This window comes from Hippocampus guttulatus, chromosome 21, assembly GCF_054856545.1.
Source record: "Hippocampus guttulatus isolate MCC_2025c chromosome 21, RoL_Hgut_1.0, whole genome shotgun sequence".
NCBI lineage: Eukaryota > Metazoa > Chordata > Actinopteri > Syngnathiformes > Syngnathidae > Hippocampus > Hippocampus guttulatus.
The window spans coordinates 9,227,504-9,246,268 of NC_141281.1; the positions used below are offsets into that span (position 1 = coordinate 9,227,504).

At 44.9% G+C, this 18,765-nt stretch overlaps 2 protein-coding genes across 4 annotated transcripts; both read right to left on the bottom strand.

Annotated features, from left to right (window-relative positions):
• Positions 1-490: 490 nt before the first annotated feature.
• phex (phosphate regulating endopeptidase homolog, X-linked) lies at positions 491-11,961 on the bottom strand. 2 transcript variants are annotated; one of them, XM_086102424.1, is made up of 23 exons: positions 9,904-11,961; positions 9,679-9,818; positions 7,828-7,884; positions 7,579-7,740; positions 7,333-7,416; positions 6,973-7,199; positions 6,142-6,210; positions 5,713-5,829; positions 5,546-5,629; positions 5,025-5,167; positions 4,824-4,917; positions 4,618-4,746; positions 4,445-4,546; positions 4,286-4,363; positions 4,093-4,196; positions 3,448-3,506; positions 3,236-3,290; positions 3,022-3,089; positions 2,813-2,943; positions 1,956-2,021; positions 1,788-1,892; positions 1,642-1,718; positions 492-989 (listed from the first exon to the last, which is right to left on the bottom strand). In XM_086102424.1, exons 2-23 carry the CDS (start codon positions 9,806-9,808, stop codon positions 887-889), a joined length of 2,244 nt encoding a protein of 747 aa, XP_085958550.1. In that variant the 5' UTR covers positions 9,809-9,818; positions 9,904-11,961; the 3' UTR covers positions 492-886. The 2 variants fall into 2 exon arrangements, with proteins under 2 accessions (XP_085958551.1, XP_085958550.1); XM_086102425.1 differs by having other exon boundaries at positions 491-989; positions 7,333-7,404; positions 9,679-11,961.
• Positions 11,962-12,336: 375 nt separating this feature from the next.
• On the bottom strand, positions 12,337-18,373 carry mbtps2 (membrane-bound transcription factor peptidase, site 2). Of its 2 annotated transcripts, none has more exons than XM_086102578.1 (11): positions 18,106-18,373; positions 17,345-17,493; positions 17,052-17,190; positions 16,804-16,907; positions 16,482-16,609; positions 15,584-15,702; positions 15,327-15,507; positions 14,783-14,880; positions 14,503-14,698; positions 13,968-14,043; positions 12,337-13,750 (listed from the first exon to the last, which is right to left on the bottom strand). In XM_086102578.1, exons 1-11 carry the CDS (start codon positions 18,178-18,180, stop codon positions 13,528-13,530), a joined length of 1,488 nt encoding a protein of 495 aa, XP_085958704.1. In that variant the 5' UTR covers positions 18,181-18,373; the 3' UTR covers positions 12,337-13,527. The 2 variants fall into 2 exon arrangements, with proteins under 2 accessions (XP_085958704.1, XP_085958703.1); XM_086102577.1 differs by having other exon boundaries at positions 14,503-14,701.
• Positions 18,374-18,765: the final 392 nt, after the last annotated feature.

Here is an 18,765-nt window from a genome sequence, read left to right on the forward strand (position 1 = left end):
GCTGTGACGCCCGCCAGGGTTGCCACAGATACAGGTCATTAGCGACGCCACCCCCCTCCCCCCACCCGCCTGCCACTCAAACGATCACATTCAGGATGACCCTGATAAGAGAGACGACACAAGGGAGTTGCCATGGCAACAAGAGTGACATAATGCCTGTGTTTGTGTGTGTAATAAGTGGCCACTAGTTAATAAGTTGATGTCACACACACCCCCCTCCCCCCCGACCCTAATTACTGTAGGGTGAAATAAGCTTCAAAAAGTCCAACATTTGCATGGCAACTGGTCGCTAAGGAGAATTTGTGACTTGGTCGCATCTTGAACGTGAAGACTTCAGGATATTGACGAAATCACTCATGAAACGTGTCTAATCCGCTCATAATCGTCTTCGGTTCGCCATCAAAGGCTGCCGAGCCAGTTGCCATGGCAACATCTGGACGACGGCTTCCGCTGCAACAAAAGTGACTCCCGGCACAACAGTTTTATATATTTAAAAAATAATCATAATAATCACATTTATTTTTGTCATTTCAAAAATAAATAAAAGTAGAATTCATATTTTTAACACTCAATGATTAGTGTCATATATTCTCGGGTAAGTCTCAAGTATAATAAAAGTAAGGCAAGTAAAGATAAGTAAAATATAGGTCGAAAAAAAAAAAACAATCATAATCATAACGGCCGCCAAAATAATAATAAAAATACGTTCAAGTCTGTCGAAGCTTCCGCTTGTACAAACCCAAAGATGTCCGTGAAGAATGCATAAAAGTTGGGGTAGTGGCGGCCACCATCTGGCCCCTCCTCCCCACCAGCTCACCAGGCCTCAGTTGAGGGGGAAGGGGCCGGGGGGGGGGGGGGGGGGGGGAGATCAGGCTGAGGTGAAAGGTCACCACACCCGGCAGGATTGTGCGCCTCTGTTCATCGCCGACGAGTCGGAGCAGCTGAAGGCCTTGCTGAACTCGGGGAAGTTACTCATCGCTCCGATCACCCTGCGGGGGCGGGGGGGAACCCCAAAAATGAAAAATCATTTTCATGTTTGTTGCTTAAAAAATCTCTGCTCTTTTTGTGCTCAGGCCAAAGTAAATAAGGCACAGGAACTACGTTGAAGTGGGTGGAGGAGCTTAATATCGACAAAAGTCATGCTTTGTCAGCATCTTTGAGCAGAGGAACTTGTTGAAGATGGGAGCCTCGTTTGGACCAAAATAGTTGACGTGAGTTCAGGAGTTTCATTTAGACAAACGTTGTACCTGACTGCCATCTTGGTGCAGACGAACTATGTCAAAGTGGGTTAAGGAGCTTCATTTACACAAGAGCACTTCTTTGTCATTGCGGTGGGGAGGCGCAACTATCATGAAATGAGTTGAGGATCTTCATTTCGATAAAAGTAGTGCTTTGCCGTCATCTTGTGCCACCTTTTCTTGCCAAAGAACTTTTGTGCTGTTTCTATAACACTCCAAGATGCCATAGGAGACCCTTAATGTCATATTTGCGTCAATTGCGAAGTGATACATCTCGACGGAGAGACTGACGTCGTCGGACATTTTGCCTGGGTTGTAAATGGACGTTATGGAAAATCTGAGATGGAGTCAACTGGGATAGACTCCGCCTCACTGTAAACCGAGCTCGCGTTCATGTCCTCACCTGTACTTTGGTGGACTGTGCGCACCGCTTTGTACTTGGTCCCTGGCGGCCTCCGTTCTGTACGAGTTGCAGCGGACCTGCGGGCGCACGGAGCGAACGAGTCAGACCCCAAGCGGAGTTTCCAGCTGGAGAGCGCGCGTCCTTACGTGTGAGTAGCTCAGGAAGAAGAGCTGGTTGTTGTCGAGTCCCACGCCGGGTAGAAGAGGCTCCTCCACCCCTCCTCGGCTCTCATCCACCCAGCGCCGGTACGCCTGACGTAGGAAACAACAATCGGACCCGCCTCACCTGTGACGCCGACGCTAACGTGATCATACCTTGAACGCTTGTCTTATTCCACCGTTGTCTGCGATGTTCTCTGCTAGCGTCCTCTTACCACGGACCTGCACAACACACACACACACACACCAGCCATGATCAGCGCAGTTTCTTAGCAATGCTAACGGTTAGCCTGTCTAAGGTATGTTGTATTGTGTGTTAGCATTAAGCTAGCGGACAATTCAAAGGACGCGTCATGTGGTTTGTTTTACCAATGCAACAAGTGTTTCTCATTATTTTCGATTTAGTTTGACAGCAAACTTCAACTGTTATCAGAAATAAAGAGCGTAAATCCTTCTTAAAAAAATAGAAATAGAGCTTGTCTGAGCTTGTTTGATTTAAAAATGTCAATTTTTTTCACTGGTCAAAGGTGCTTTGTCGGCCTTTTGTGGCATAGTGGGGCATGAGAGAAAGTGCACAAAAATATGGAAATAGCTGCAAACTTCGGTTGCACCAAAAATAAAAAATTGTAAATTTGCTAGCCTATGTAATTTATAAAATGACACGAAACAATAGCAACACATTACAGCAAAGATCCTTCCAATGCAGGTGCCAGGTTTGTGCACCTGATTTGTTTTATCCCGTTACAATTCAATTTGATTGTGTTGGGCGTAGTTGCACTTGAAGCCACTAGTCGGCATACTATTGTCTTTCGCACTGTAAAATTGAAAGAAGAATGAAAAAGTCTTTCATGCTCAGTGTCATTTTTGCCAAAGAGATTAGAAAGATGACTGAATTTGTCAAATCTCTTCGATCCTGCATTTTATGCCCACGGAAAGCATTCATTTCATAATACATAACTTTGTGTGTGTTACTTGTGAATTTGTTGACTGCAAAAATTGCAGACGGTTCTTACATTTAATCCCGCCTCCTCCCAGTAGTATTCGTTATACTGCTCCACCATGCACTGAGTCTTGTCTGTGAAAGACGTCACCGACGAGTTGCTCCACCACTGTTCGAGGTTGCCGTCCTTGTCGTACTTCCGCCCTGATCCGGAGACGATGGGAGAGAAGGCGTTAACGACGCCGACACATTGCGGCCATTGGCTCGATTTGCCGCAGGCACCGTTGTTGTCGAAGCCGTGCGTCAGCTCGTGTCCGACGATCACGCCGATGGCGCCGTAGCTCAAAGACCTGCGAGACCACCACAAGAACAAGGTTGGTCACGCTTGCCCCACAGGTGACCTCTAGTGGCCAAGATGTGTTTGGCCAGAGACGAGAAACAAGTTCAATTATTGATACAACGTTAACGCACCCTAAATATGGTCATTTAACCTCACCTTGGATACTCTTTCCCCCAAAAGAAGGGTTTTTGGAGCTCGCCAGCAGGGAACCCTGAGAAGGAAATGGCAATATTTTTCGTCGACTGTCGCCTCTGTCATTACGGAGAGCCAGTTTTGGGTTATGTTAGCATTTCTAGCTCCTGACATAGTTAGCTTCCATCGCTAACAAGCCAGCTTTCCTCTACCATACAAGTTGAAATGAATCTTACTGATCTGGTTGGTGGAGGAGCTGTAGAAGGCGTTGACCGTGGTCGGGTTGGTGAACCACCTGCAGCGTGAAACAAACGCATGAGAACCCCTCGTGTTCCATTTTACTCATCTTTCAGCTTGTACGCGGCCAAAAGGTCTGACCATTATGTTTTGAATGCTCCTTTGCTCATGAGGGAAAAATATCCAATTGTCTCGTGTCCTACATGCTCATTTTTGGATTTATGAAGATCACTTTGTTTCAGATGAAGTTTAAAGGACTCCATCAATCAAAGTGAGTTGAGTTAAATTGCTGTTTTTATTTCAGTGCTATCGATGCCAACTGCAGTTAGCGACTTTTTTTTTTTTTTTAATGGGAACAGGTCGAGAAAAGTATTGGCCAACTCCAGTTTAATTATTAAAATCTAAATTATGTCATTCATTTACACCGTTAAAGTGCACTAAGCCATTAAATGCCCATTTGAGATGAGTACATTAAAAAAAGCTCCCTTGACCGAGTGATAAATGATGTCATCTAGTAAAAACATTAAAAAAATAAAATGAGTCAAGAATGAAGCCCATTTCACCCAAACTGTAAGATTCAATCCAGTAAATGACCAAATCTTGGGAACGTTCATGACAAGCTCCAAAAATGTTTGGCAACTCACTCTGTGCGTGGGACCGTCTTTCGAAGCCAGGCCACGTCAGCCTGAGCGATGAACTTCAGCGTCTGCAGCACATTGCCGTAGTAGTCGTTCTCATTGAAATCCAGCTGAAGGCGGGGAGTCCGGTGATGATTTGTCAATCACGAGAAAAAAAAAAAAAAATAAAAAAGACGGGCTTTTGAGTCGCCCTACCGACCTCCTTCAAGTCGTCGTTGAGGTAGGTGTCGTTGCGAATGAATTCGGGGTAGCCCACTTTGGCCAGGACGGCGTGAGCCTGCGGGGCGGACGGACGTGACTTGAAAACGTTTCAAAGAAAGAATGGAGGAAAATGACGAGAAGGTTTTGGTGTCGGCACCTTTTCGATGGCTCTCGTCTTGGTCGCCTCGTCCATCCAGTCGTTCTCTTTCTGCAACATGTCGATGAAGGCCCGGCGAACGCCGTCAATCAGCTCGTCCATCTAACGGAGAGGACTTTTAAGGTTATACTTTCCAAAAAGTTGCACGCGCGCACACACACACACACACACACCATGTCTTTCTTATCTTCCTGGAAGTAGTTGTCGACAAAGAGGCGGCCCGTGGCGTAGACCAGCGCGTTCTCGATGTAGTTGATGCATTTGTCCCAACGCGGCGTCAGAGAAGTGGTTCCGGTTGTCACCTGCCAAACCGAGGTCAGAATTCTCAGTGTGAGTGTGCCAAGAATGTACGCGTGAGTGCCAGAACAATGCCGCTCACCCTCGCATAGTCAAGGTATCTGTACAGGAAACGGCGGCTGAGGGTGGTGAGCTTGGAAAAAACGGCTCTCCACTGCACGTAGTTAGCCACGGTCCTGCAGGAAGACGGAGATTCATTACGCGGTTACACGTAACCTCATTAGTCACTGTAATTGTTGGTAATGAGGGACAGGAATCCCTGGAGGGGCCTGTGCACGTGTACCTTGGGTCTGTGGCGTTAATGAGCTTAACAAGGTCCCTGAAGTACTGCGGGGCTCGTACGATGACTGGTTCCGAGGACGAGATGATGCGAAATGGGTCGCTGTCGGACTCCACCACCGACTTGACGAAGAACAACCAGTCCAACTGTTGCAGAAAATGTACTTTTTATGAAAAGGTATAAATCATAGGCGTGTCTAGCCCATTTTTGGGGGGCACTCGGGCACCCCTAAAATGGATCCAAGCACCACCAAAATTTGAGAGCTCTTTAGTGAGGTGTTAAACTCTGCAGTGTTTGGTGGTATGTATTATTTAAGAACAAAAACAAAAATTTTGAGCAGAATGACCGTAAATGTCATTTTTAACTTAGTGTCACAATATCGATATCAGTAATATTGGTTTTGCTAATGTCTGTATAGATTCGCTATCCAGGTCATAGTTATCCACAAAGTTAAATTAAGGCGAGTGGAGTGACATTTTTTCTTGTCTCTAGCCAACACAATACAATGAAATAAATGAACATACTTGTGGTAACTGCCGTTGCAGTCGGGACAGCGTGTATCTGTTGTACATGTTCTCGCTCGTGCGGTTCTCGTAGGGAATTATGATCTGCGGGAGCAATAACAAAACATGTCTTTTGTTGTCCCGTGTGGTCCGTGTTTCATGTTTTTGTTTCCAAACGGAGTCTTTACGTGAGCCAGTTTGGTCTCAAAGTCGAGCGCTTTCTCCATCTGGACCCGCGCCGCTTTCTGGGGAGCGCCCAGCATGACGGCCGTGTCCACCATCAAGCTCAGCAAGGCCGCACGGTACTGCGCGCACACGCACAGAAAGCGTCATTACACACATTTTGTTGCAGTGAATTAAAAAACACAAGAGATATTTTTCAAATGCCGCAAACATTTCAAAAAACAAAAGTTTTTGTGAACAGGACAACCCAAGTGAAAAACAAGATGTCGTTGCAAAAGTAGGCACACCCTCTCCTAACCATGTTCGAACCCCTGCTAAATAGGAATCACTGCCACCAATTGAAGTGCTTCTGATTCACCTCAAATAGGAATAATAAAGTTCAGCTGTTCTCGGCAGCCCAAGTAAGACCCTTTTATCTGTGCTGAGATAGTCACCGCCTGTGCAGCAGAGGAGTTGGTGATGTAGTCCTCCCGAGACGGCAGTGACAAGGAGGCCTGATCCAGCTGTGTTAAAAACAACAAAAAAACAAAAACATGAGTTAACGTAAAAAAATAATAATAATAATGCAGCTTGTTTGACAGTGACAGTCCATTCCAATCAGAGATTGCACGCGTGAATACACATGGCTGCTTTTATCATCTGGGGGCAAAGCAACGCTCCCAGACCGCACGTGAGTAACATAAACACAAGTCTAACGTGGTGTGATGAAAATGATTGGAATCATTTTTTCTTGTCAAAAAGCGGCAAAAAAAAAAAAGCAAATATCAAAAGATTTGGTTGTTGACAGCATGTGCATTTTTTTTTTGCATTACTAAAATAAAAATACAGTTGACCCATCCACTACAATAATTTTGGGGGTGTTTGGTGTAAGGAAAATTACTTCAAATTATTTGAAACACTTTTTTTTGTAGGATTTCGGACAATAATTAATCCAAGTAAATGCTTACCACCAAATGTTATGCAATTTTAGTCAAAATATATATATATTTTTTTGTGGCATTTTTGTTAACTTTGTGGCAAAAATAGTTCAGTACTATCTGACTGAGTGACCATGCAATTTCAAAAAAGTGGCACCCAAAAAAATTTTTTTGCACCATAATATGACGATTTTCCACGCCCACCATTTTTGTTTCCTTTTGCCATTTTATTTGTAGCATGGAGCTTGTAAAGACACTTGTGTTGCTGGCAAATAGTCAACTTTTTGTACAGTTGCCAACAAAATGACCGTAAAGTCACACCGGCGCGACACTCAACTGGGCGTCTACCTTGATGCTGTATTTGGAGGAGTTCTTGTCGTCGGGCGAGACGAAGATCCGGATGAGGACGCTCTTGCTGTGCTGGTTCCTCAAGCGGGCCAGCGTCCTCAGGAGGTTCCATTCCTGCTCCGACCAGCGGAAGTCGCCGCCCAGGCCATCGCCCAACACGGGCCAGCGGAAGTCGGGCTGCTGAAGCGTCCTCAGCACGGGCTGCGCGTCCACCTCCTCCAGTAAACCTTTTTTGTGAGTCATGTGACATCAGAAGGAGGTCGAAAATGTGTTGCTGATGCCAATTGGAATAGTTTGGCCTTGGCAGAATTTTTAGGGTCATTGTCGTCATTCAAGTTTCTGCTTTTAAGAGGGACTCACTCTCGTTGATGCAGGAGCGGTAGAGGATCTTGGCCTTGGTCACCGCCTCCAACTCGTCGGGTTCAGCGGGAGCTTCCAGTAAGTCTACGAGACAAAAATTTGGATTTTAACCCTTTCAGGGTCAGCGGTTACTACAGTGGACGGCTTACCGTGTTATCGGGTAACAGGGTGCATGAAAGGGTCAAACATACAGTATTTTTGAGACAGAATTTTTTTTCGTCCCACCGGCGGCTGAACCCTGAGCACCTTTGAGTCGTATGTCCACCTGCTGGCGAAGCCACGGGTAGATCCCGTACGTGGACGAGTCTTCGGGAATGGGATTGTTCTCCAGCCAACCACCGCAGGAGAACGTGTAGAAGTCCTCGCAGGGGTCCACCGATTTGTCCATTTTGCTCAGAATGGCTCCAGCTTGATGGACATTGTAATTCTGTACTTTGAGTTATCTTGCAAGAATAAGGCTGCTCAAAATCTTTTAAATAGTTGTTCTGTTCTCACCTGCCTCAATGCACTCCGGGGTCAGACAGAACTCTTGCTCTTTGCTTCTTTGGGAAACTGAGGGCGAAGAATGCCGGTTAACTCTGCTCTCCAGAAGCTCGAGGACAAGCGCTCCGCAAAATAAAACGGCCCAGAAGACAAGCAGGTGTACTTAATGTCCTGGCCTGTTTTTCTCAAATCCTGCTATCATTTCCTGGCCGAAGGGATTTGACTTCGAGCAGGAAACGCCCCAGCGAAAACCGTCTCTTTGAGCCAGTTTTTCAAGAGAATACGGTTTTGTGTTTCAAAGGCGGTAACCCCCCCCTCCCCCAAAAAAAGAAGATTTGCGTCACAGGATCGCAATGCATCATTTTTGGCCGCTTTCTGACTCCTGCATTTGGCTTCGTTTTGGGATGTTGCAATGTCACGACCTGTGGAATGTCATCCAGCTGTTTTGGAGCTTGCTGGGACTGTACTGCCACCTCCTGGTTAGGAGCAGTAATGCGGAACTTTTCCCAGCATTTCTCGCCCCTAATTGATTGGACTTGACAGTAAGATGCCGCTAATGCAACAACCCGCCAAGTAAGACCGCGGGTGACTTTTTAAAGAGCAAATCCGACAAGCGGAGCGCAGCGTCGTTGACCTTTGACGACCTCGACCGCGAGTGGAGAGGAAGCAGCGAACGCCGGCTCAAAAAACAAGCAAGAAAAAAGAAAAAAAACGTGGAACACTTGGCATTCTTGTGCGCGGTCACACGCATGGCAGGAGACAAGAGGGGTTTGCGATGGCGTGGGCGTCTGATTGCGCCGCATCACCTAATTACACTTCAGCGCCCGCCACAAGAATGCGTGACGGGCAGAGTGCGTGAGCAGAACACCCAAAAGCAAAATGTTGCTAAATATAAGACACAACCGCCAAATTGTTTGAGATGATGTGAATGTTACTCAATCCGCTTGTTGAAAATGTCATCACGGCGGCCCTTGAAGAAAAACTGCAACTTGCCAAGTGGGACTCGCAACAGGATAAACATGAGTTCCATACTTTCTCGGATAAAATTAGACATTTGGTTCCACTCCAGGACTACAAAATATATCATGTTTAGCGGTGGCGTATCGTGACGGAAACCTCGTTTGTCCAAATATGGTCAACAATTTTGCGTTTCCACAATTCGAGCGGTACGAGCGGTCTTGCCCCCACGTCGTCTGTTACTTTGACGCATTGAAAGTGTTGGAAAGCAACTCTAATAACTCTCTTGCACGCTTGAACTGTCGTAATAACATGATGTCGCTTCAAAATTTAAAGTCTGGAGGTTTCTCAGACAGTAATGAGTGTAAACAGTTCGGTTTGGAAGCATGTGAAAAAAAATGGAGGGCCAGAATGATTCCAGTGCAGAAGGAACTAGCCAGCCACCAAGGTACTTCACGGTACAAATTATTACACTACTTTGTCAACTCAATGTTTTATTTGTATTATCCGTCGTGTTTTTTTTTTTTTTTTGAAATAGCCTGGGGTAGATTATGAAACCAGAGGTGCTTGCTTTTGAAACACACTAAAAGCTTTCATCTGTTTGGGGGGGGGGGTCGAGCATGAGCGCAGACTCGAATTCGGATGGTTGGTTCCCCATGTATGTAATGCTTGATTGAGCACATCCAAAAAGCAGTGTTGCATGTTTTTTGGTGTCCCGAAAGGCCTCCCCCTGGGCGAGTAACGCGTCACGCGTTGGCGTTTTGAAACCTTATATCAACCAGAAATAGGCTGATACGAGTGAGGACCTGACTCAGTCTGCATGTACGCTTCTCTGTACAGTTTGGATTCCTCGCAAATTATAATGCAGTATGAAGCCCGGTGTGTGTTGTGTGTGTGTGGACTCACCCACGATGAGTGCAAGCAGCAGAATCCCGCAGAGACACGCACACACAATCAAGGCAGTCCTATAGCGACGGCTGTTGCCCCGCTCGGGTTTGACCCCGGCGCCGCCGCCACCTAAATGCTCCGCTTCCATGATTGACAAGCTCACACATGAATTGGAAAAGAAAGAAAAATATTAGCGAGTGGAAGGGTGAAGTTGGAATGTGACGGTGAGGGGATTGCTCTTACCTTCCAGTTAGGTCAGCTCTACGGTGTCACTCTGCAGCTCCTCCAACTTCTGTCGGCCTTTTCAAGCCGCTCGCTCGCCCCTCCCGGAGTCACTCCTCCCCCCGGTGCGTGTAGTGTGCGTGTGGCAGCTGATGATCACCTCCAGCGGACTCCGACAATAGAAGTAGTTAAACATGGTGGTAGGCAGCAAAGATATCTTTCATTGGATTTTTAAGCATTTTAAATTTTTTCATCTTATAGTATTTGTCCCAATAATTTTTCCAATGTTATTTTTGATATGTTTCCCAGTCACACCTGGACGGGTTTTTTTTATACATTTTTTGCATCTCCTTATTTGTTTCCTTTTTTTGGGGGGTAGTTTTCATTAAAAACGAAAATAAAAATCACCATTTTAAAAATGTTTCATCTTGTATGTTTACATTTTGTCATTTTTGTTTTCCCTTATTTTTCTCTCCAACTTTCCAGTTCTATATTTTTGTATTTTTTCCCCACATTTTATTTTTTCAATATTCCAAATAAAGTATTTTCCTCAATTTTAATTTACTAAATTGTTGGATTTTTTTTTGCTTATATTTTGCCTTTTGTGATTAAATTTCCTACCTAACATTAAATTTTTTTAGATTGCAAATCATTTTAAATTTTCTTCTCCATTTTTCCCATTATTTCCCCGAATGTGTCATTTTTTTAATAAGATATAAAAAAAAAAAATTATTTTTTTGGGGGGAAGGATAGTATTTTCGGGTTTTTTTCCTCATCGCTCAATATTTGGGGTATTTTCTTTCTCAATTATCTGTGTATTTTCTTCAAAATTATCCCGTGACCGCGACCCTTGTGAGGACGAGCGGTTCATTAAATGGATGGATGGTTGGATTATCCCGTGATTGATATTTGCCCTTTCCGTTTTTTTTTTTCCATCCCGCATGACTGGTGGCAATCATCAGATGACACGTTGACTGACTGACAAACGGTAACGCACTGTTTCATTAATCTGATGACGGCGCCTTCGCCGTAACACATTTTACTGCAAGCCAGCGGACCACAAGGCAAAAGGTTCCCATGATTGGTCCACCCGGTACCAGCCCCCCTCCCGCTGCCTCCCCTTCTCCTGAACCCGCCGCTGGGGGAAGAACTGTTTCCACACGTGCTCATTAGGGTTTGGGGCGTCGGCCGCAGTCCTTTTATAGACTTCCTGCTCAGCCAAAAAAGGCCAAGCCGCTGCCGTCGTCATCAAACATGAGCAGGCGCGGCACTCTTGATGTTGTCATCGCTTATCAAGCTCACATGACGGGAGTGAAGGCTTTTTAATGAGTGACTGCTCACAATAGCAGCAAAACACCACCCCTGCCCCCTCAAAAAAAAAGGAAGAGCTCGTGATGGCGAGCAAAATTCCTTCTTAAATCATCAATTACTTTGGATTAGTGGGGGTGTCAAAGTTAAACGTGTATTCAAGTTCATTTGTTGGATTGGCGGTGGGGGTCAGGATAGTATCTTGTTTTGAGAGTTTTAATGTTAAAGTTTTTTTTTTGTAGACTTTTTAAAAATATTTTTCCCTCCATTAAATATAGTTATTCATACTTTTGTTCAACTTTTTTTTCACTTTTGTCAGATTTTGTATGTCCAAACACTAATAATGATTTTTTTAATCACATATTTTTTAATTTTCCATGTAACACTGTAGTATTTCTCATCCATTGTATTATTTTTGCTTTTTTCCCCATTTTGTTTCTTGTCATATTTTCATCTATATAAGCTGATTCATTTCTTTGTATATTATTTCCCATATTTATGTCCAGTAAGATGAATTCGTTTCATTTTTTTTGTTGAGTTGTCTAATACTTTTGACATGATCATGTACAATGTGCGTCATCTTTAGTTAAACGGGTGCTGTCATTGAAGCGCTCTTTTTGTCTAATTTAGTCACATTTTTTTGGTCCACTATTTTTCTATTTTTTTCCCACAGGTGTATTATTCAAATTGGTGTTTTTTTGGGAGACAACCACTCGACCAATTTTAAATTGAATAGATGCAGACGGCAACTCGAAAACAACCAAACGTGTGGTGAAACATTTAGGATGCCAACCTTGAGATTTGGGAAGCTCCATCAACACTTCGTTCGTCTTCTTTGCGCCTTCCTCCTCTTGTACTCGTTTGGCCAAACACTTCGCAGGCGAGAAGAGCAAAAAAACAAAACAAAACAAAAAAAACACACAAGTAAAAAATGCACAAAGATTGGGAGGGAGTCAGCCTTCAAACGTTATTCCAACACAAACACCAGGATCCTTCAGCTGCGGCCCCTCTCACCCCCCCCCTGCTTTTTTTTTTTTAAACCTGTCAACAGGAGGACGCACAAATATTTAGACTTCAATCAATCACACTGAAAGCAGCACCATCAAGTGAAACCCGAGAGCGTCAACGCTGTGCGCACGCATCAACTGGAAAACAATGGCAGCACTTTATTGCAGGTTTTGAACAGCGAAAAACACAGTACACGCAGACTTCAATGAGGGCAGACTTCCGTCAAGGCGTTTTTCAGTTTGTGGAATCAATCCCGGGCCTAAAACTGTTTCCAAATGTGTACTCTGGCAATGACGACCTGAACTGTTGAGATTTTGTGTGTTGGAATGGATTTTTACACGTTTAAAGAAGAGCTGACAATATTTGGTAACACTTGATTCAGTTTGTTGCAATTGACTGTAACTTGACAGATATGTTTATTTTTTGTTGTTTTTGCCCATTAAATCTAATACAGGGGTGGTGTTTGCATTGGCCATCTGGGGCCAGTAGAAGACAGACATATGGATACATTGTCGTGGAGAGTCAGCTCCTCTCTCTGCTTCTCAGTGCGGCATTAATATGAGTTATTCTTCGCAGGAGATAAAGAATATATCCCGCTGAGTGTTGTGACGTTATCTTTCGGTGCGTGTTGCTTAAAAACTAACACCACCGCCACATAGATGCTAACTGTTAGCCCACGTTTCTCGGTCTGGGTTAACATTAAGCTAGCGGAGACGACGTAGTTTGTTTAAAATACGCGACATGGAATGATTTTTCTTTTTTTTTTTGACTGTTGCATTCGGCTGAGAGTGGCAATGAACAACTTTGAGGCCCCCCCCCCACCCACATCCCCAAGAATATTTACAATTCCTATCGATCAAACTGGAGCTTATGGTGAAGTGAATTGAGGCGCCGGCCACCATACAGCACGCGTATGGTGAGCATTCACAAGTCAAATGGGGGGGAGAAAATAATCTTGGCCAATCAGTGGCTTGTGTCTGTGATTTTTCAAGGTGCCATTGCATACCCGAAAGTGTTGACAGGGATTTGTACACAAACAGTCAAATATGATGCAAAACAACCTTCAGTCATAAAGCCAGAATTAACATCCTTGGTGCCGGTTTAAAAAACAAACAAACAAAAAAATACATATATAAATTAGCAGGTCATCCTCATTAAACATGATCGTGAGTTCACATCGTTCAAGCAGATGTAAACAACTTTGAGTGCACTTTTTTTTTGGTCTCAAGTGGATGAGTGACAGCTTAAAAGGCAAACCTGGAGGGCATCCGGGGTAATGCAGTCTCGTCACAGTTTGCCGGTCCAACTGGCACAATTTCAGTTTCTTTGTTACCGCGCCGTCACCATCCACAGACCCAACGCCACGTTGGCAGCCAGCAGGGTGCTGCCGGCCAACAGCAGGAAGAAGCCCAGCAGCTCGCGCTTCTGCCGGTCCGGCACCAGGCCGGTCAGGGTGGCCTCCAGCAAGGCATTGAGCATCCACTGGCCATCCAGAGCGAAGCACGGCACTGAGTTGACCACCGCCAAGGCGCCCGAAAGGGAAAACACGTACCTGGGTGGCAGGGGATGGATAAGGACATACAAGCTCGAAATATTTGAGTTAGAGATTTCGCACTATGGGCTATCGATTTTTATTTTGGGTCAGTAGCTGTCAATCAACTTTCTACCACCCGGGGTATCCTCGTGCCTATTGTTTAAAAAAAAAAAAAAAAAAAAAGAAAAAAAGGTCCAATGGTTTTCGCTCTTGAATGCAACAGAAAAAAGGATACTTGCAGAATGTCTCCAAGAAGACGGGCAGGTCCAAGTGGAGGAAACCAACGCGAGGCACAAAGTTGGTCAGACTCACTGAGGAAGGGAGGGGGGTGGCGGCTGTGGGTTACTTTCTGGTCAGTGTAAAACAAGTCCATTTTGGTGGTTGTTTAAGCTACAGGAGACTTTTCATTTCTCCGTAAATAACACAAGAATATTAATTCATTAAAAAAAAAAGTCGTTACAACAACATGAAGGTTGTTGATGACATTTTTTGTGCAGATCTGGTTGAGCTGGATGATTATTTTCTCACTTTAAAAAAAAAGTGGTATTATGCCAAGTTAGAGCGGTCAAGGTAAAAACGACCTCTTAATTCCGCAGTAAATGAAACAGACATAATAAATCATTATTATTCGTATTTTTTCTTTTTTTAAGAATAGTCGTGAGAACAAGAGCTAGATTATTTATCCGGTTTGCTTGTCATTTACAACATTTGCACAAAAGGCTACTGTGCGGCCAAGGTTAAAAACTGAAATAACACGGGAAACTTCATACCGGCATGCTGGAGATGCGGTGGGTAGCCCACAAACAGCATGTGGGCCTCGGGCGGGTGCGCCACCCGGATGAAGCGGGTCTGGTTCTGCAGGGAGGGAGTCACGCAGACGCCGGGGCCGCCGTCGGCGTCGCAGTCGCGGTCGCTGCGGCACACCTGCGTGCCCGTCACCATTTTGCGCACCGGCATGCAGGCGTACTGCTGACAGAAATGGAGTTCAAAATCCAAACACGACACTGAATTCGAAGGATGTGAATGAAGGGGTGTGAGTGTGCGCGAGACCTCTCTCTCAGAAGTGTGCAGTTTGATGTAAGAGAAGCAAAGGTCCGTCAGGCTATTGTTGCTGCAGCAGTCAATCGTCCCGTCCAGGCGCTTGAATGCTGCAAGAAATCCATTTTGAGGTACAAAAATCATAATTTTTTTAATCTTAAAAACTACAACCTGTGTAAAAATCTAAAAGAATTATGAAATTCAACAAGCCCTGATGATGAAAACAATATGGTTGTTGTTTTGTGTTCGCCTTGGTTGCTCTGAGCCCCACTCTGTCCCACTGTCGCATGGTATTCCCCAGGGTTGAATTTGAGAGCCCCTGCTGTTTTCATTCTATGCTGTCCCTGGGTTCCATTTTAAGAAAGCACAGTATTTCCTCTCACTGTTATGCAGATAGATGACAGTCACATCTATGTCCTGCTAAACAAAAAGGACAAATTCTCCTTTAGGCCACTTTTGTTCTGTCTGGAGGATATAAAAGCCTGGATGGCACCGAAAGTGCTCTTTCAATTAAGTTGAATTGTGTTGAGCAATTTTAGGTGATGAACACACGAACCTCGTCCGTGGGCCCAACTGGGCTGCAGGCTGGCGGCGGGCACGCAGTATCCCGTCTGCGGCACGTAGGCGAGGTGAGACAGGCAGCTGTTCCAGTCCTCCACACCCGAAACGGGACACTCCTCCAGGCCCGTCACAAGATCCCCCACCGAGAGGCCCCTTGGCCCGTCGGCCGCCGAGCCCTGCCGAGCACAAAACGTCCACACTTAAACCCGGTCATGCTAACACTTGGAAAATTGACGGAATTTTTGCACCGACCTGCACCACCTCGGTGACCAGCGCCCCCGCGCCGCTCGAGTAAAACGGGAGCAGGAAAAGCGGCAACAGAAAGAGGAACGCCAACGCCAGCACGCACAACATAAAATTGTGCCACACTCCTGAGGAAAGAAGACAAAAATAACATCTTTTCACTTGTTTATGAGAAGAAAGCAGTAAAACATTTGAGCCCATAAGCCACCTTTGATTTTTTATTTCTGAAAAATAAACAGTTAGGCCAAGTCATTTGTAAATTGCGTAAAATTAAAACAAGAAAACCATTGTCAGCCTTTAAACCATAAAATGCAAACGATTCTTTTGCTCTCGGAAAAAGATGCGTGTTTTGTTTTTAATGTCTCCCCTTTGGGATTCAACACAGCTGCTTACGGGGGAGGGGGTAAAAAAAAAAAAAAAACAGCAAGAGAATTTGGAGCACATGTACAAAGCATTAAAAAGTTGTGGCACTTGACACAACGGGAGTAAATAATAAAGACATCCAGTTGTGACAAGCACGCTGAGTAAACCTCAGCTGAGGCCACAGAGGATAAATAAAAACTCACCCCGGGGAAAAGCTTCACTCGCTGCTCTTTGCTGCCCCCTGGAGGCGTCAATAATAATAAGCCAACAAAGGCCACGTGCAGGATGAATGCTATTTCGATTCATTTCAATTTAAGTGAGTAAATTAAGTTACAGCCGCACATTTTGCAAACCAATTTTAGGGACAACATTTCCAAAACAAGATCAAAAGAGTTTCATTTCGGAGGTTCAGAAATGCTTTTGAGTTGGAGTGGGGAAAGTCGGGTATGATTCACTGCCAACTTTCCTCCATTTCATTTGCTGAATTGAAGGCTGAGGTGATTTGGTGGAAGTGAAATTGAAGCAATCCCGTCCATAAACTCACCGGCACAGAAGATGCGCAACTGCTGGGCGGGCGATACGATGTTGAGGTGCGTGGTGAAGAGGTCCACGAAGGCGCCGGGGTACACCACGAACACGAACATGCCGAAGCCGTTCACACGCACCTGCTCCCTGTGGGCACACGCGCCTCTCTTTCAAATGTGGACGCAAAAATGGAATTGACTTTTTACAAATTTGAGATGCAAAATAAATGGTTGACCCATGAAATGCCAAGAATGTCCTTCAAAGTCCAGTAAATGGTGAATTAGTTGATTACCGGTAGTTGAAGAACTTTAGCTTGTTGGCATGGCAACAGACAAGTGTACCTCAGTGCTGCCACCGCGTGGCCCAGCTCATGTATGACGCCACTGAGCAACAGAGCGAGGAAGAAGTACGCCAGATGACTTGTGGGTAGGTTGACACCAGGGACCTGCAGAATATCATTTTTTTCTTTGAGAGCAAAATTTCAAATGGTAGGGGAAAAGCTTATTTGCAAAGGTCTGTTGAAAGAACCATGTCCTTAATTTATGAATCCCTATTCAAGGATCTATATTCCGGTTCTCAGGATACGTACCACCACCTGCAGGGCCTGCTGGGCTCCGATGCGCGGATTGTCTGTGGTCATCTGAGCAAGGGTCTGCTGAAGCGTCTTCACCAGAAGCACCACCGACGCCAGCATGGCCACTACACCGAACACCAGACCACTGCTGAACCTGGAGGAGATGCGCCCCCCGGTGATGTTTATTTTTATAGCACAAGACCATACAGTTACACACCAGTCCTGTCAGTGGCAGGATTGCACCTCACAAAACGTCTGAGTGCCTCACTTGGCCTCAATGCCTGCTGACTAATCAGCTCGTGACTCACCACAGGTAGAGCGCACGCGGATGAATACGTGCACAGTATGCAAACAGCCGGTTGAAAACGGTCGTCTGCCACCTCACATGGAACGGGGACAGCATCAGACCTCGTCTGGCCAGCCAGGACTCGTAGCCATACCGATGCGTCGGTGACGACTGCAAGACAATTTAACTTTTTAATTGTAACGACATCAGATGAACGAACCCCCTGGGCTCTTCGCTGGCCTCTCGTGTCAACTTTGCGTCCTCTTTTGAACCATTTTTGGCTGTTCATGCAAATATAATGATAATCACACATGCTTGGATTTTTGTCTGATTTTGTCATTTCCAAATTCAGCTGTATACATATATTAATAAATTGTACATTTTGGCTCTGTCTTGGCCACCCTTTTTTATATAATATTGGGATAGTCCAGCCAGAGTGTAACAAATTAAATCACATTTTCAGGTTTCTACACTTAAATCTTGTTCCTTTTTATACCTCTATGATATAAAAATGAGAATCAATTTCGTGTGCAGTTTGAATAAATGAACTTGTATACATGTCAGGGTCTGTTGTTTTTAAGTAAATGAGTTGAATCAGTTCTTCTGCGTTCATGCGAGTACCTATCGACAACTTAATTACCGGCCGTGAGTATTTTTGGTCGAAGCAGCTTGCTTATCCGGTAAGCTCCCGTTGGCGTTTTCTGTTTGAATTTCGAGCTCGTAGTGGCGGCCACGTCGTATTTAAGAGCGCAAATAGAAGTCGTTTTGTTTAGTTTTTTTTACCCGGAGCAGCGTGTCGGCCAGGTAAACGGCGCACCAGCCAGCCAGCACGCACACCAGCAGGGGCACAGGGATCATCGTGCATCGGCAGCTCCGTCCAGACAATTAAACGTACTTCGCCACCTCCATGGCTCTCTCGCCACCCGCCGACCACCGCACTTGCGTCTAACGACAACGAGAAAACCTCCTTAGGTCTCAAAAGTTCTCCATTCTAACCCTGGTGTATTGCTAAGAGTCAGGAGATGAAAACTGAAACACAGTTGGAATACATTTCCGGGTTGCGGCGTTCCTTTTCTTCTTCGGTCAAGATAAGAGTGCAGATGATTAGGTCGCTATTGCCCTCAGGAGTCGAACGGCGGTACTACATACGGAAATGTATTTGATTTTAGCGGAAACAAAATCAATATTTGTTTGTTTTCAATAGTGCACTGTAAATGTTTTCAAAAATAATTAAATGACGATGACATATTTTAATATCCAAGCCGGGGCTGGGGGCATAATATGGCCCATAGATTCAGAAAATGTAATAAATTAATGAATAAAAAATATTAAAAATAAAATGAACCATTACATTATTATTGTAACACATATATTATTATAAAAAATAAAATGTGGCCCTTGAGCACAAAACTTGACCTAGCCCTGATCTCAGGGTGCTTAACA